A 16,231-nucleotide genomic window follows, 5' to 3' on the forward strand; every position below is an offset into this window, starting at 1 on the left:
GTGTGTTTGTCTCTGTGTGTGTGGGTGTGTGTGTGTGTTTGTGTCTGTGTGTGTGTGTGTGTGTGTGTCTGTGTGTGTGGGTGTGTGTGTGTGTTTGTGTCTGTGTGTGTGGGTGTGTGAGTGAGACATGGGAGCTCATAGAGCATTCAGAACTGCCCTGTGCTGAAGGGGGTGTGTTGGATTTGTAGTGTACTATGTTTGCTTCAGTAAACAATCATTCAGATTTTCTGGTTTTCTTTGATTCTTTCTGGAAGTAAGCTTTGGTAATTATGGTACATTGGGTTTCTGACACTGAAATGCCTGTTTACCTCCAATGCAGGAGTAAATGGAAACTCACATGATTGATCAGAAATCAGAGATCTGTTTGTCAGATTATTCAAAGGGAAACCATAGATGTTTCAGCTTGATTAACTTGGAAGAAAACATCTGTTTTTCAGCTCGATTATCCTGCAAGATACCATAGATGTTTCATCTTTTACAGTCTAAAATAAGCTTGAGGCAATTGCATCAGCAGCTTTATTATTCATCAGTTTTCATCATTACGCTTCCTGGAGAATTCATTGTTCTCACTTTAATGGGCACCTAGGGCTGTTCTCTGAAATGTCAATAGTTTACCATCCAGCATATTAGCTGGGTATTTGAGTGGCTCTCTGGTAAAAGCCACTGGGGTATATGCATATGCGTTTATTATGACACTAGTCTTAATAGAAGCATGTGCTTTAGTGATCCTTGAATGTGTGTGCGGGGAAATCACCGTGCCATACTGGCTACGCGGACCGAAACCCAGAGCTGCTCTTCGTTTCAGTGGTGCGTAGGGAAGGCCTGCTGATGGTATTATGATGACCGCATTAAAAAGCCAATTCCTGCCGTTTTATATTGTCAGCCGTGGTGCAATCAGAGAAAGGTAGTTATCGGTTACCTCCGAATATGGCATTTGTGATCGATCGTTTGAATGACCAGCGCATCAAAAGGATCGGTGAAATAATCAATGATCATATTACAGTAATTTAACTTTCTCTAAAGTGAATCACGTCTTTTAGCTGCAGAATCCTCTGTCAGATCAGGTGGGTGCAGTAGAGCACACTCTGTCCTCTGAAATGCACTCGTCCAGCCACTGCTTCTGTTTCCCTGCAGAGCACCACTGCAGCTCTGCGGTCTTCACACTGGGGATGTGCAGTTATACACAGCAAGGGCAGATAGACTGAAGGCAACCAGCCAACCGCTGGCTGACTGGAACTCTCCTCCTCCCTGACTGAATCTCTCCCTCCCTGACTGACCCTCCCCCCTCCCTGACTGAAACTCCTCCTCCCTGACTGAATCTCTCCCTCCCTGACTGACCCTCCCCCCTCCCTGACTGAAACTCCTCCTCCCTGACTGACACTCCTCCTCCCTGACTGAAACTCTTCCCTCCCTAACTGACACCCTCCCTCCCTGACTGACACTCTACACCTCCCTGTCTGTTACTCCCCCTCCCTGATTGACACTGGGGCCAGTTATGGTCCACCCTGTGGGGCTCTCACCCACAGTGGGTACTGGCACAGTCGTTATTCACTAACAGTTTATGGAGTACATCCACGTGCTGGAACTCCGGCAAACCCCATCTGGGGCTCTTTTTTGGAGAATTTGGGCTTTCTTTCGGTGTTCTTCCCAGTGGTGCTGTTAGCACGTTAGCGCTTAGTGTTGTTACGCCGTTTGACTGTGTCTCTTGCCTTTTCACTGTCTTTGTATCAGTTTCCCAGATCAGCCGTTACAGTCTGGGGATAAATGTAATGACGTGAAGGCATATACCACTCAGATATGTCTAGATTATTTGGTAGATTTATGCATATACCCCAGTAATTGTTTGAATGACATTGAACCTCAGTGAAAGTGTTTTGCTGAGTATACCAAGCATGCATAATGTCTGTGGATCTTTCAGCATCAGTTGGCAAGACAAACACTTCTATTGGGTTCAGTGTCTCTCAGAAACAGTTTCACTGGGTTTAATACTCTGTTGAAACACATTAACTGGGTCTATTTAACAACAGAAACACGTTCACTGGGTTTATTTCACAACAGAAGCACATTCACTGAGTTCAGTACCTCATAGAAACACATTCACTGGGTCTATTTCACAGCAGAAACACTTTCACTGGGTTTATTTCACAAGAGAAACACATTCACTGGGTTTCCACGGAAACACTCACTGGGTTTATTGCACCACAGAAACACCCTGGGTGCCGTGATGCTTTGCTGTCCTGACACCAGCTCTCATCTCAGCATTGTGTTGTTACTAGGCATAGCCTCGGGATGCTAACACTGCTCTTAGCACCTTAACACATTGCCTGGTGACCCACAGGAGCGGCCACACCCCCCCCCCCCCCCCCCCCCCCGGCTGACGGCCATGTTCTCTCTCCGCAGGCCAGCCACACGGGCATGCGCTCGTACATCTACAGTAAGAGCTCTGTGATTGGCTCGCAGGCCGAGCACAGCGGCATGAGGACCTACTTCTTCAGCGCCGACACGCAGGAGGACATGAACGGCTGGGTCCGCGCCATGAACCAGGCTGCCCTCATGCAGAATCACAGCTCCAAGAGGTCAGCGCCGCACGCACACACGCGCGAACACAGCACAGACGCACACAGACATACGCACACACGCACGCACACACGCACAGACACACACGCACACAGCACAGACGCACGCACACGCACAGTCGCACATGCGCACACACACACACACACTCACACAGCACAGACGCACACGTGCGCACACACACGCACACACACAGCACAGACAGTGCATGCACACAGAGCATGTACACACAAGAGTCTGGCTTATTCAGAGTGACTTACACAATATTTATTTTTACATTTATACTGCTGGGAATATTCTGAAGCAGTGCTGGCAATGTTCCTTGCCCCAGGGTATAATGACAGTATCCTACCTGGGAATCAAACCTGTAACCTTTTGGTAACAAGCCCAGGTCCCTAACAATTATACTGCAGTGCCATCCAAAGGATGCCAAGTGCGCACACACACATACACACAAGAGCATGCACACTCTTTCTCTCTCTTACTCATACACACACACGCATGCATGAGTGCACACTCTCTCTTGCTCACACATGTAGGTACACACACACACACACACACAAACACGCAGCAGGACCTGAGCCCCAGTGGGTGTAATTACCAAAGTTCTATTGCCCTGGCAGCTGAGCATGCACAGGGATCCATTCACCCTTAAAAAAAAAAAAAAAAAAAAACGGACTTGATTTCACACTCATTTTCTGCTCCAGTTCCCCCTTAAGATAATGAAGACATGCAGAAGAGGGTGAGACAGAGAGAGGGAGAGAGAGAGAGAGTGAAGAGATGATGAACTCTGTCACTGCGCTGATGTGAGCTGTGTAAGAACACAGCACTCAGACGGTTTAAGGGGAACGCTAAACGGTGTGGCAGCAGGCTTCTGACGCTCTGAATGCTGATGGCTGTAGCACGGGCCGCCAGGCTGCAGCGCTGATTCCAGCTTCAGACCGGCCCGTGGAGCCTTTCCAGTGCCCTACTGCGTTCCTCTGTCCCTCCCTGCTTTTTAAGGTTTTCACAATGGCCAATGGGAGCAGCTGCTCTGTGCTTTAGAAACTCAAACTAAAGGCATTTACACTGTGTGCGTGTGTGTGTGTCTCTTATTTCTGTTTACTTTATATGTTTGTATGTGTGTTAATGTGTGCTTTTTTATGTGTGAATAGGCTTTTGTTTGTATATGTATGTATGGAATGTGTTTGTTAATAATTGTACGTATGTATTTTGCAAGTGCGTGTACACAGATATGTGCATAGGTATACGTACATATTTGCATGTGTGTGTGTGTGTGTTTATATGCATTCTGTATATATGGGTTGGCATCAGAGGGGTTCTGTGCCGCCCAGGCAGCGAGGCTGCCAGTGTGCCCAGCCAGCAGCCCGTGACAGGGCACGCACATGGGCACCGAGTGCCCTTCGCCTCAGGGGCGCTCAGAGGAGAGGGGCGCCGAACGCTGTGGCGATCTCAGCGACGGGAGAAAAAAGGGAAGCGGTGCTGCGTTAGCACAGTTTTTATGTGCGTGCTGCTAGCTGCACAAACGCGTAGCACGCTAAAGCTCCGCGGTCCTTTTCAGCGCCGCCGGTGGCCCAGAAACACCGCCCTCCCCCCTTTCACCCTCTCTGTCACACACAATGACCCCCCAAACCAGAGCAGAAAAGCGCCCCTTTCTCCTCCTCCTCCTCTTCCATTTCCCAGGGAACGCACGGCTGTGGGGGGTTTGGGGCTTGGGAAAGAGTGCATTTGGCTGAGGCCCTTTCTTCGGCCCGCAGAGCCGAATCTGTGCTCCGCCGGGGTGTGGGGGCTTTTCTGCGGCCGGTACTCTACCCCTGTTACCCCCCAGGCAGCTGGCTGACTCCAGTCCTGTTACCTCAGCTCAGGGCCTTTAGGGGTGGGGCAGATCCGGGGGGCGTGTCCACTGCACTGTCACTTCCCCCCCCCAATGATCTTCAGACCCGGGTCATACAGGAAGTAGAAAGCTGGGCAGGATCGGGTGACTCTGCTGCATCACTACACTTAAAGGACTTTTCTGTTTGTGCGAACTTTTCTTTTACTCAGCAGAATGTATAGTTTTTGACCTCTCCTTCCCTGCCTCTCCGCCCCTCTTCTTATCTTTCTCCTCCTCGTTCTGCTGACACATCGGTCTTGGTCTTGGAGCGGTTGGCGCTGCGGCTGCAATTCAATTAAAAAATATATTTGCTATTAACTAAGCCAGCGTTCCATCGGAGGAGTTTACATACCGCAGGGATTTTATTTCGCTGGGCTATGCCTTCGGGTCCTTCAAGATAAATAGCTTTTCAAAAATAAAGACGCAAGAGTGTATTGTAAGAGAGTGCGGGCCTCCATGTATTTACGCCTAATTAACTTCTGATGTTCTTTTCTATTTATTTCTGTCACTGAGTGTGAGAAAGGTCAGTGAACTCAATTCTCCGTTTTTTTTGCTGATCAGTGGAAGGTTGATGACGGCGGTTTCCATGCCCATCGCCGTGCGTGCGGAGAATGCATAACGCTGCCTCGTTCGTCTGCCGTGGCCTCTGATTGGCATCAGTTTTTCACGTTTTCATCTTCTGTGTCGGGTGTATTTTCGGAGGGGCTCGTTGCCTGTTTAAGGCGTCTGGAGAAGGGGAAAATGAGCAGGGGGGGGCCCTGTTGGATTGAGATTGATGAGGCGCGGCGCTCGCCATGGCGACCCGCGCGATTCCCTGTCATCCTGCGCCAACCGGAGAAAAGGGCGGCTGAGAGCCAGACGGTTTCATTCCTGGAGAGACGTGTCAGCCGACGCCGGCCCTCCTGTCACATGCACCCGTGACCTGACGCACGGAGGCTTTAAAATGCATCTCTGAATCTCCCCCCTGACATACAGAGTCGCATTTATTAATGAAGAAATAGAGTCGCATTTATTAATGAAGAAATATTTACAAGACGGTGCTGTTGACTGTCATCTGGATCCAGGGAGAGTCTGGCAGAATAGATGTCTGTGATTAATGGCGAATGCTGTAATGGCGGTTTCCAGAAACAGTTAAATTATTTGCGTAGTTATTAAATTAAAGCTGAAAAGAAAAAAACTCATGAATAAAACTGGGGACATGGGATAAATTGCCAGTCGCATCATCAGGGATGTTGCAGACACTCTCAGGGGGATGGGCCCACCCTGGGCTGTTTGTTTAAGGAAAAATGGCTGTCATTTGGAGGGGCTGGAGAAGACGGGTGTACCCTGTGGAAAACGCAGCCTCTCTCTCTCTCTCTAAGAGCAGCGCTGCATGTGCAAATAGAGTGAGACTCTGTTCCCGTTAGCTTGGCCGGATCTTCCATTTGAGTTTGCTTCGGTGGCAAATCATGTGCCGAGACGTGTCGTACAGTGCGTTCCGTCTTCACTGGGCGGGTTAATGGCTGCTGGGGATGCTGCTGGTTAATCGAGCACTATCCTGGGCTCAGGGAGACGAGAGCCTCGCGTTTTTCCGACGTATATTTCATCGCGTTATTTTTTGTTGCCGTGTGCCTTGAGAGATTTTTTGGCAGAGTAATTATCGTACTTAAATAAGGGAGGCACTGTTTTATAGTGCATTGCGAGTCGTAATTAGCTTTTATATGCGCATGCGGGAGTTATGGCAGTACCTCGTTCGTGCAGTGCAGAGATATACACAGATTGCAGTAGTGTTTTAGGCCTGGATCCCTGCAAGCCTTAACGTTGCTGCCTCACTCCATCACAGAGAGTCCGCAAAGCTGGAGAAGCTGGAGCGACAGGCGGTCCAGCAGACCAATCACGTCAACAGCCACAGCAGGAGCCCCGCCCTGCGGCGGGTGGAGCAGGCGGGCAGGCAGCCGTCCGGCGTGGAGGCGCTGGAGGAGATCCGCGCGTCGCAGGGCGAAGAGGAGCGGCGCAGCCGTCGCAGGGCCAAGACTCCGCCCGCGATCGTCCCTGAGGCCGACGGCCCCTCCCCCAACCCGGCGGGCCCCCAGCGCCCCGCCTCCACGGGGCCCGTGCACAGGAACGGGAACGGCGTGGGCGTGGAGCAGAACGGGAACGCGGTGCATAAGAGGGGCCTGGTCCCACGCTCCGACACGGAGAGGCAGGTGCAGAGGAAGACCACCCTCGCACAGGTCCAGCACTGGGTCAGGGCACAGAAGACCGAGCCCAAGAGGTCAGTTACTTTCATCTCCATGACCACACGCGCTTGTCCAAATACCCCCAATGAACACGACACGTGCGTGCACACACACACACACACACACACACACACACACACACTCAGATGCACATGCACTCATACATGCACAGGCACACGCATACTTACACAGACACACACACACACACACTCAGATGCTCACACACATGCATACATACACAGACACGGACACACAGATGCACGTGTAATATTTCAAACTGTGACTTAATGTACTAGATAAAACACTGTGGAGAAATACATTTGCAAATGGCTCCCTCTAGTGCTTACAACATGTAAAATGTTACCTTAACATACAGTGCAGTGGAAATAAATGCATTTCAATACATGAAAAGGTAGCAGTTCATAGGAGATATCTTGTTCAAGGGGTACAACATTAGTGCTTTGCCTGGGATTTCATCCTGCAACTTCTGAGTTATAAGCACAACTCCTTAACCATTATGTCACACTTCTGTGAACACCTTCCTTGCGACCTTACACGCTTAGTACAGTCAGGATGTCACATTGCAAACTTACTGTGTGAAAATAAGTACCACAGGTTCTGTAGATCAGGGTGGGCTGTAGTACTCCCAACTCCAGCTCTAGTGTGCTGCAGTATCTGCAGGTACTGTGTGCCAATTTAGGCCTGGGAAAGTGTGAATTCTGGAGCCAGTTGTTAACTTAATTTATGCACTAGAATGAAATGTATCAAAACCCAGCAGACACTACAGGACTGGGTTTAAGATCCCTCCTCTAGATTAGACTGACCCGATTGTCAGCTCCATGCTCTTAGCAATAAAATTTAAATTAATTATTCTCTGCTGTTGTATCTCATGAATATTTATGATGCTCTCTCCTTGAGAATGCGTCCTTATGATGATCGATTAACTGTAATGCAATGGCATCACACTACATCGACTCCTATTACCAAAGGAAACTTTCTACAGTAATAATGATAAATAATAATAAACTTGAGGAAAATAAAAAATAACAATAAAGTAATACTTATGCAGCAGCTTTCATGCCAGTTATTTGTTGCCCAAAGTAGTAACATAAGGAGGTAGAGCTAACAGAAGGAAGAGCTACAGCAGCTACCAATTCTGTTGCTTTAGAACAGAAATCCCCCAATCCTCGAGATCCACGGGGTTTGCTTAATTACATTGCGACTCAAAATTTATCAAAATTTGCTCAGTACAAGATAGCTAACTTGCCTGACTTCTTGGTTAGCTGATTATATGGTGAGGGCAAAGCCAGCAGGCACTGTGGCTTTCTGGGGCCTATGAGAGAATGCTGTAGAGCAGGGATCATCAACTCTGGCCCTCGAATCCAAATCCAGCCCTTGTGTTTTTTCCTCCCGGGTAATTAGCGCTACTGATTGGTCAGACTGTCTTCACACCTGACTCCCAGGCAAAGGGAGGGTGGAAAACCAGCAGTTCTCGGCCCTCGAGGACCGTGAGTTGCTGATCCCTGCTGTGGAGAATGTGCGCTCACCTTTAACGTCCTCTCCCCCCCAATGCAATTTCAGCCTGCCCTCCTCTGAGCACACGCTCCCCCGCCGGACCCCCCCGATGCAGCCCAGAGTCAGCGCAGTGGAGGCCTACCAGTCGTTGCCAAAGACGTCGCGGCTGTCGTCCGGCGGGAGCTCCCCGCAGGCCCCCCGCAACCTGCCCAGCGACTACAAGTACGCGCAGGACCGGCTGAGCCACTTCCGCATGACCACGGGCGAGCGCTCGGCGTCCCGCGAGGGCACCGTGTGGCAGCTCTACGAGTGGCAGCAGCGCCAGAACTTCCGGCACGGCAGCCCCACCGCGCCCATCTACACCCCCGCCCCTGACTACCAGGACCCCGCCTCCTTCCGCGTCGCCATCGACGTCCCCCGCTGCATCTCCGTGCCCCCCTCGCCCTCCGACATCCCCCCGCCGGGACCCCCGGGCAAGCCCACGTCCCCCCGCAGGCCCCACACGCCGGCCGACAGGGTCACCGTCCGCCCGCTGGACCAGATGCCGCCCGCCGACGTCCCCGCCTCCACCTCACCCCTGCGCGTGCGGTCCCACCGCTCCAAGGTAACACAGCGGAGCCGCACCACGCCATGCTGTGCAGGCACTTCACTAAACTCAAAATTTTTCATGTTTATTTTTTATCTCTCATTTTTACTTATTAAAAAGTCAATTGCCATTAAAGCTGAAGTAACAATAATATGGTAAATGGACTGCATTTATGAAGCGCATTTTCAACAACAACTGCACATTGCACAATGCATTGCCATTATATGTGTTGTGCCTTTTATGATTTCCCAACCACACCACCAAGTAGAGCAGCACCCACCTGCTGAAGGAGCTCTAATGTGAAATCCCATTGGCTGTCCAGGCCTGCGCATTCACACAGAGCAGCCCACAATACCAGCCATGCACACAGAAGCCCATCTCTAGGCCACACTGCCTGCCCTTCTCCCCACACTTGATTGGTCCAGTTCTGCAGCAAAATGCCTCAGCCACCCTCTTACAGCTCTAGTCTGAAGCCCACCGTACGACCCCTTATAAGAAAACTGTGTGTCCGAGCCTCCCTGACCCCTGATTTTAAAATTGGGCCGTCTGATTAAGGGTCCAGGGTGTTAGCATAGGCCTTGTGTGTGAAGGAAATGCTGCTACTTTTACAGCCGCAGATTACGATAGAAGGTCAAGAAAAGGACGTTTACACGTATGCATAGCGCAATAGACAAAATAACTGGGAGGTGGCCTATGGGTAGTTATCAAGCAGTCTGTCAAGCAACTTTTGTTTTGGTGCATATCTATCTTTTCGAGGTAATTATTTTTCTTCTGGCTTCCTGTTTTGTTGGGTGCTGTTTTTCGGTGGTCCGTGGGCCTCTGTGGACCATCATTAGCGCGCTTAATGCGATTATGGGCAGCTAGTACCGGCCCTGGGCTACTCACCACTCTACAAGAAGCGTGTTTTTCAAATATCAGCACCAGCTATTTCTTCTGATCTCGAATTTAAATAAAAAACCTATTATACAGCAAAAATACAGAGGCGTGGGAATATCGCTGGGTAGGCACGCACTGCCTTCTCTCTTGCTGGTAGCAAACAAATGTTGTTTTAAGAGAGCGGTTTCGGGGGATAATTTATGTGTAACTAATTAAATCTCTTGTTGTTTGTGTCCTTTTTTTTTAAAGCTGTGATTACCGTGCCTTTTCAAAATTCTGTCTATCAAGCAGAAAACTGTCGAGTCCGCGAAGCCTGCTGGCTACTGAAAGCAGAGGCAGCCGCCGCCATTCAGAAATAAAGACCCTGATGGGCTCTGCGTTGCCGTGGCATCGGAGTTTACACTGAGCTTTCCTGTGCGGTCGGTCTCCAGTCATTGAGGTCACGTAGAAATGCGCATTATTGGGTACTGTTACCTGAAAGATAAAACCAGGGTGCAGTAATGGCCCGTTCCTAGATATAGCCTGTACTGTATTTAGCAACTAGCCTCATCTGTAAAGCAAGCCTATGTTATCCGTTTCTTTTGGGTTTATCGTCCCCGCAGAACTCATTTGAAGTGGCAGTTATATATAGACCTGTATATTGTGATAAACTACATACAGGCTTATGGAGTTCCGAGTTTTGCACAGTCTGCATGTGCAGTGTTTGGAAAAGGTAAGAAGGGCACACACAGGATTATCTCGATCGCTTTCCTGCTGTCTTGGTTTTAACTGGGTCAGAAGGCATTACTTTACTTTAGAAGTAACTGGCAAAAATGAAGGTAAATAAATGGTGCTGACAGCAGCAATGGCTCTCTTCAAACCAAGAGCTCCACCTCAGGCTAGATTGCTCCATAGAGGTGGAATGACGGGTCATATTTTTATGTGAATTTATGGCTTTATTTTAGAGGCACGGATGGAAGAAATGGAATGGGTTTTTTTTCTCATAATAACTTTTCAAATCGATTTTTGAAATTCTGTCACGAGAAACAATGGAAAGAGACTTGAGCGACATTTTCCATATCCCTGCTAAATTCTGTGGAACACATGGATGCCTTTCTCACAGTGTTCATAGTGAGCAGATTAGCACCAAAAAGGGGGAATAAAATCATCACACCAGGACTGATTGAGCTATTAAGCCATGCTGAAGCTCTCAGTGCAGAAGCAGGGATGCATTAACACGCGTGATCTTTGTTGTGGTGTTACGGGCACATGCACACAGGTACTGCTTTCTCCTCGAAGAGTGTGGATTACGGTGTCATGTGACGTGCAGCACGGAAGGAAAGGGACGCACGCGCACACGTCTCTCTCTTTATATAGCGGTGTGTGAGATTAGCTCATAAGGCACAGTTTCAATTACTTTTTTGTTCTGTGTGGTCATGTGACCTGTAATGTTCCACAGACGACACCGGTGGACAGACGCTCGATGCCGGCCATGGGCTACATCACCCACACAGTGAGCGCTCCCAGCCTGCAGGGGAAAACGGTAAGGGCCCCAACCTCTAATGCTCATTTCAGGGACCCCCTACAGGCTCAGCTCAAATGATGTAATACTGGTGTGTTGATATGTTGTGCCTTTAAACGCTGTTTTGCCATTAGTGCTCTTTTGCTGCTTTTTTTAAAATTCAAGCAAGGCCATGAATTTTATGGAATGTATAGTATGTGAAGACACCTGATTTCCAGCAGACAAAGGGGCTTCTGTGACATTCTTTAAATGCAGGGGCTTGCTGTTGATAAGGGGTGAGAATATTGGAAATAAGGCCTGCATTTGATCCCAGAACTGTCCACATACCCTGGGTGATGCAGATCAGTGATTGGACAGTGAGGCCACATGAGCCCTAACACGGAGCTCAGCTTCCCCATGAGATCAATGACCTGATGATTTTGAACCAATTACAACACAGTATTTTGCTGTGTATAGCAAAGTCTCCTGATTGCTTCTGATTCGCAATGCATGATAGCTCAATTCATAGTGGGGTTCACGATGCCTCACTTTCCAAGCACTAGAGCTGACTCCTCCTGCCCCTTGCTCTCTGTCGCCGCCCTGGTGGGAGCTTTGGGTATTTTACGGGACGTGAATAAACGCTCCTCTCTCTGCCCCCCTGCGCGGGGTCCCCGGGGGGGCCCCTACAGCCGGAGGAGCTGACCTTGCTCCTGATTCAGCTCAGGAGACACCAGGCTAAGATGGCGAGCGCGCGCAACGGTGCTCTGGCCCACCTGCAGCAGCTCAATGGCCCCTCTGTGCCCCGTCTCCAGGTGAGGGGGCCCAGCTGCCCCTGCCTGTGCCTGCGCATGGTGGGCCCTCCCACACGCCGTCAGACGCCGCTGTGTTCTTCTGTTCCGGTGATGTCGTCAGCGTGCGTCAAGGCCGGGTTACAGTTGGGCGATGTGTGATCGTTGCCACCGGCGATTGTCACGTTCGATTTTTGGCCGCAACGACTTCTCGTTTATACTGGAGTGACAGACGACTTGTTGTCATCACTGCCGTCGTTCTATCCGTCGCTGAGACTCAAATTGTATTGAACTTTATTGACCCCATCGCCGGCTCGGTTGTCATGACAGTATTATTATAGAACGTTCTCATCTCCTGTAATTATCTTTAGCAAAGTGTGAAGTCGTCAATTAGCCTAACCTTAAAATAAATTAAATGGAAGACCACACATTTGTTGAAAGCTTGATAAACACAATTACAATGTCTCTGTGTCAGTGTGCTGCCAACTGGGAGGGCTACAAAGATGCCATTAATGAATTAATGACTTCACTTTGGCGATACGTTATCTTATCGGTTAGGTGTTTATACATTTTAAGAGCGACAGCGTTTGATATCAAAGTGGAGTGACAGTGGAACGTTGGTGACAGTGTAGCGATGTCCATCGGCCGATCATGCATCGCCCCTATCTGTAAACGGGCCTTTGCGCTGCGCCGTAGTCGCTGTAGCCAGTTCTGAGGTACGTCCGCTTGGGCTGCTGCAGCTTTCAGCGCACCGGCCTGTGTGTGTCCTACTGCGACTGCGACTGCGATGTGGCTGCGACTGTTTCTGCGTCTGCGCTGCCCTGCTTCTCTCGCCCTGTTATGCCTCTTTGCTGAAGTTTTGCTGTGGACTGCACTGAGAAGCTTGTGGCCTCCAAGCTTCAGCCTTCAAAGGCTGTGATGCCCTTACCTGCATCTCTGCAATGGTTGGCCAGAAATGGCACAAAATGACTTTGATATTTGATACCTCATCTCCAGACTGCCCTATACATGCATGCAAAGGAGAGATGAAATTAGATTCTCGCCTCAGTAGATGTTTATAGGGGCATCGATGCCACTTAGATTGATGGTTATGATGACACTATGTTTGGTTCCTCACTTCTTGAGTCCTCTTCCTGAACATCATGGCATTCTAGAACAGGGATTCCCAAACTGGGGTCCCAGGAGGATCTCAGCAAAATATATAAATTTTTGTGTCTACAGAACAGAGTGTTATAGAAGAAGAATAAGGCGGTTCACTGAATTGCTGATAATGTACTGTGGTACTGTTTTCTTGCAGCTGATGGCCCACAGTGCCAGCTTGATTAAGTGTAGGGAGAAATGCTATGGCGCTGTATAATTATAGATTATAGATTGGACCTCAGTCGCTTAGGCCTGCTGATGGCCTAAATAACTGATTTCTTTGATTCATCACTGATATTTTTCTTGCCCTAACAATAACTTAATCGGTACAAGAAAACTGATGATTTCACAACCATGACTAGCACCATTGCATAACGATGGGGAACTACATCCTGTGCGGGTTATGAGGTCAGACCATGTTCAGCTCGCTGCTGTTGGGAGTATAACCCATTACACTGCAGGCGGTACTAACAACGCTCTGTGCAGCTTTGAGTCATGTGATCTATCTCTCCCCGCCCATACCCCCTCCCCCCACCCGAAGGTCGATGACACTTACATGCAGCTGAAGAAGGACCTGGAGTATCTAGATTTGAAGGTGGGACCTGATGTAGCTGAGCTGCTCTTCCCTTCTTCTCCTCCTCCTCCTCCTCCTCTTTCTCTCCTGCTCTCAGCTCCCCTCTGTAGGTCACATCCCTCCATACCACCACCTCCAGCTGCGACCTCTGACCTTTCTTCACACACCCCTCTTCCTCTCTTCCTTATTCACGCGCTCGCTTTGTGGCTCTAAACAACCTTACTCAGCACTCTGTCTTTTTTGGGACCTTTGGAAAACACGTGTTGCTAATCTATTCTAACTGCTTCGTATCAAGGAGCCTACACAGGGTGTTTGAAATCAGTTCGATATTGTGTGAGTAACTAAACCGTTATTCCTGTCTGAACAGCCAATATGAAATTACAGTTGATGTCTACTGTGCACTGAAGTGTTACAATGTGATCAAACACATCAAGTCATTTTGGGTTGTCAGTTTGTACATGAACTAATGGTGGCGCCAGCATGGTTTGCATGGCTTTGAACACACCACAGTGTGTCTAATACAGTGCATGTGGCAGGAGTGAATTTGTTCGGCAAAACTTCAATGCAGCACTGTACTGGCAAAGCACATAGGAGATGAAGTGAGGAGCTGGATGCTTTAATGCTGCTTATCTTGAAACTTGCCTTAGGCTTTTTCTCTCATATGGAAGTGCTGCCAAGAGTGCCCTCTGGTGGTGCCGTCTGCCAACAGCAGTTCCAAAGCAAAAATAAAAGGCTTCCTCTCCTTTGGGTTTGCAGGTGTTCTATTAAGATGTTCTAATGGCACTTAGCAGTGCTACTGTAAACGGCTTTGGTGCAAAAGACCTTAACTTAATCAGAGCCGTGTGTGTTTTTGGGTGTTTTTGAGCCGCAGCGACACTTGCTGGGCATAACCAGAATTTTCTTTTCCGTCTGAAACAGATCAAAAGTGTTGAGCCTTTGATCACCGTGGTTCGCAGTGTGTTACAAAACTCGGCTCAAGGTTATCAGACCGTTGTGAACGTAAGGACTGCGTGCATACATAGTCTGACCATTCCATCGCTTCCATGCGAGAACGTGACTCAACCCTCCGCCCCCTCCCCGCCCTCCCCATCCCCCACCCCTTTCCCGCCAGCCCCCTCAATGTGGGGCGGGCCCGTTTCAGACCATGTGACATGCCTGGGCTCTGAGATACCATACCCATCTCTGCGGTGCGGATGTCGTGGTTTGGCAGGATTTTGCTCTTCTCTGTTTGAGGAGGTGCACATGCGCATGCGTGCGACTGGGAGTCATACTGAAGGCCTTTTCTTTTTGTTTTATCTTTCCTGGCGGTTATGAGTATAATAATGCTGGTTATATGTACCTTTGAGTTTCTCTCCTTAATATATCCCAGGGGAAATTTTTTTTTTTTACAGCTTTAATATTGTACTAATACGGGTCATTACTACTAGCCATTACTAATACAGGGCATTACTAATACAGGGCATTACTGGTACGGGGCATTACTAATACAGGGCATTACTAATACAGGGCGTTACTAATACAGGGCATTACTAATACAGGGCATTACTAATACAGGGCATTACTAATACAGGGCATTACTGGTACGGGGCATTACTAATATGGGTCAGTGCTACAGAGTGTACCTATTATGGCCCAACTAAACTGTAATTTCTGATGGTTATGAAATTGCTCGTCCATAGTCACAATCTGGGAATATTTTAAGGAGATGCTGTCTGCTATTATTTGTGCAAATTTCATGCTGTCACTGTGTCAGGAGAGTGGATCTGTGGGTCACATTTGCGCTGTGTGTTGTCTCTTATATGAAAGTTTTTCATGTGTACATGAATAATGTGCTTAGCTTCTTAGCATAGTGCTGGTGCATTGGCTGTTGTATAATTGAAGCTTTTTTAGAATTGTTCTTGTCATAGCTAGCAGCAAGCTTACTGCTGACACATGGTCGTAGCTACTTGACTTGGAAAGGGGGATGCCAGACTGTTGTTAATGTCAATGTTATCTACGGGGATTCGATTAACATTCTGGTAGTTTATACGGAATGTAGTGAAATATGCGAGCCTTTTTCATCTGTATGCTGGCTTTCTCAGGTCACGGCGCGCGAAACGTCGAAAGACAGATCGACGAAACCAGTCAAAATAGCTGAGAGTGACGTCGACGTAAGTATAAGATTCTGTAGCGCTCTCTCAAAATGCAGCTCTCTGGTGAACACCTTTGCTAAATTTAGTTTGTTTTATCGGGTTTTTTTTTTGTTTGTTTGCTCGGTTTACAAAAAGCTGTTGAGGATCTGGGACTCTTTTTTTGTGGTAATGATGGTACATTGGAACAAACAAACACACAGAAGTAAACACAGTTACAGTGTGGGAGGAAAAGAGTATCTAACATCCACTCGGATTTTCGAATCTAGAGAGTATCAATGAGCGCCTTTACTTCCAGCATTCAGTTTAAAGAGAAAAATACATGTTGTGGGATTTCATAGTTTGAGCTCTTAAATTTTTCAGTTTGATATTTGTAATCCTAATTTTTTTTTTGCTTTGTTTTGTTTTGTTTTTCTTTTATGTTTTATCGGAGGTAAATCATTTGGAAGTCCTGGCTTTCTCATCATCGACATTGTT

General features: G+C 48.4%; 1 protein-coding gene across 18 annotated transcripts in view; it reads left to right on the top strand.

Annotated features, from left to right (window-relative positions):
• LOC118228401 (pleckstrin homology domain-containing family A member 7-like) overlaps positions 1 to 16,231 on the top strand; it is a 108,708-nt gene that overhangs the window by 76,810 nt on the left and 15,667 nt on the right. For 10 of the 18 annotated variants that reach the window (XM_035419904.1, XM_035419901.1, XM_035419902.1 and 7 more), the window contains 7 exons: positions 2,401 to 2,576; positions 6,270 to 6,701; positions 8,248 to 8,785; positions 11,082 to 11,165; positions 11,813 to 11,935; positions 14,544 to 14,624; positions 15,707 to 15,775. In XM_035419904.1, coding sequence (XP_035275795.1) covers positions 2,401 to 2,576; positions 6,270 to 6,701; positions 8,248 to 8,785; positions 11,082 to 11,165; positions 11,813 to 11,935; positions 14,544 to 14,624; positions 15,707 to 15,775 — 1,503 coding nt within the window. Of the gene's footprint in view, positions 1 to 2,400; positions 2,577 to 6,269; positions 6,702 to 8,247; positions 8,786 to 11,081; positions 11,166 to 11,812; positions 11,936 to 13,592; positions 13,647 to 14,543; positions 14,625 to 15,706; positions 15,776 to 16,231 lie in introns of all 18 variants that reach the window. The other 8 variants (XM_035419908.1, XM_035419907.1, XM_035419906.1 and 5 more) reach the window with 6 other exon arrangements.

This window comes from Anguilla anguilla, chromosome 5, assembly GCF_013347855.1.
Source record: "Anguilla anguilla isolate fAngAng1 chromosome 5, fAngAng1.pri, whole genome shotgun sequence".
Classification (NCBI taxonomy): Eukaryota; Metazoa; Chordata; class Actinopteri; order Anguilliformes; family Anguillidae; genus Anguilla; species Anguilla anguilla.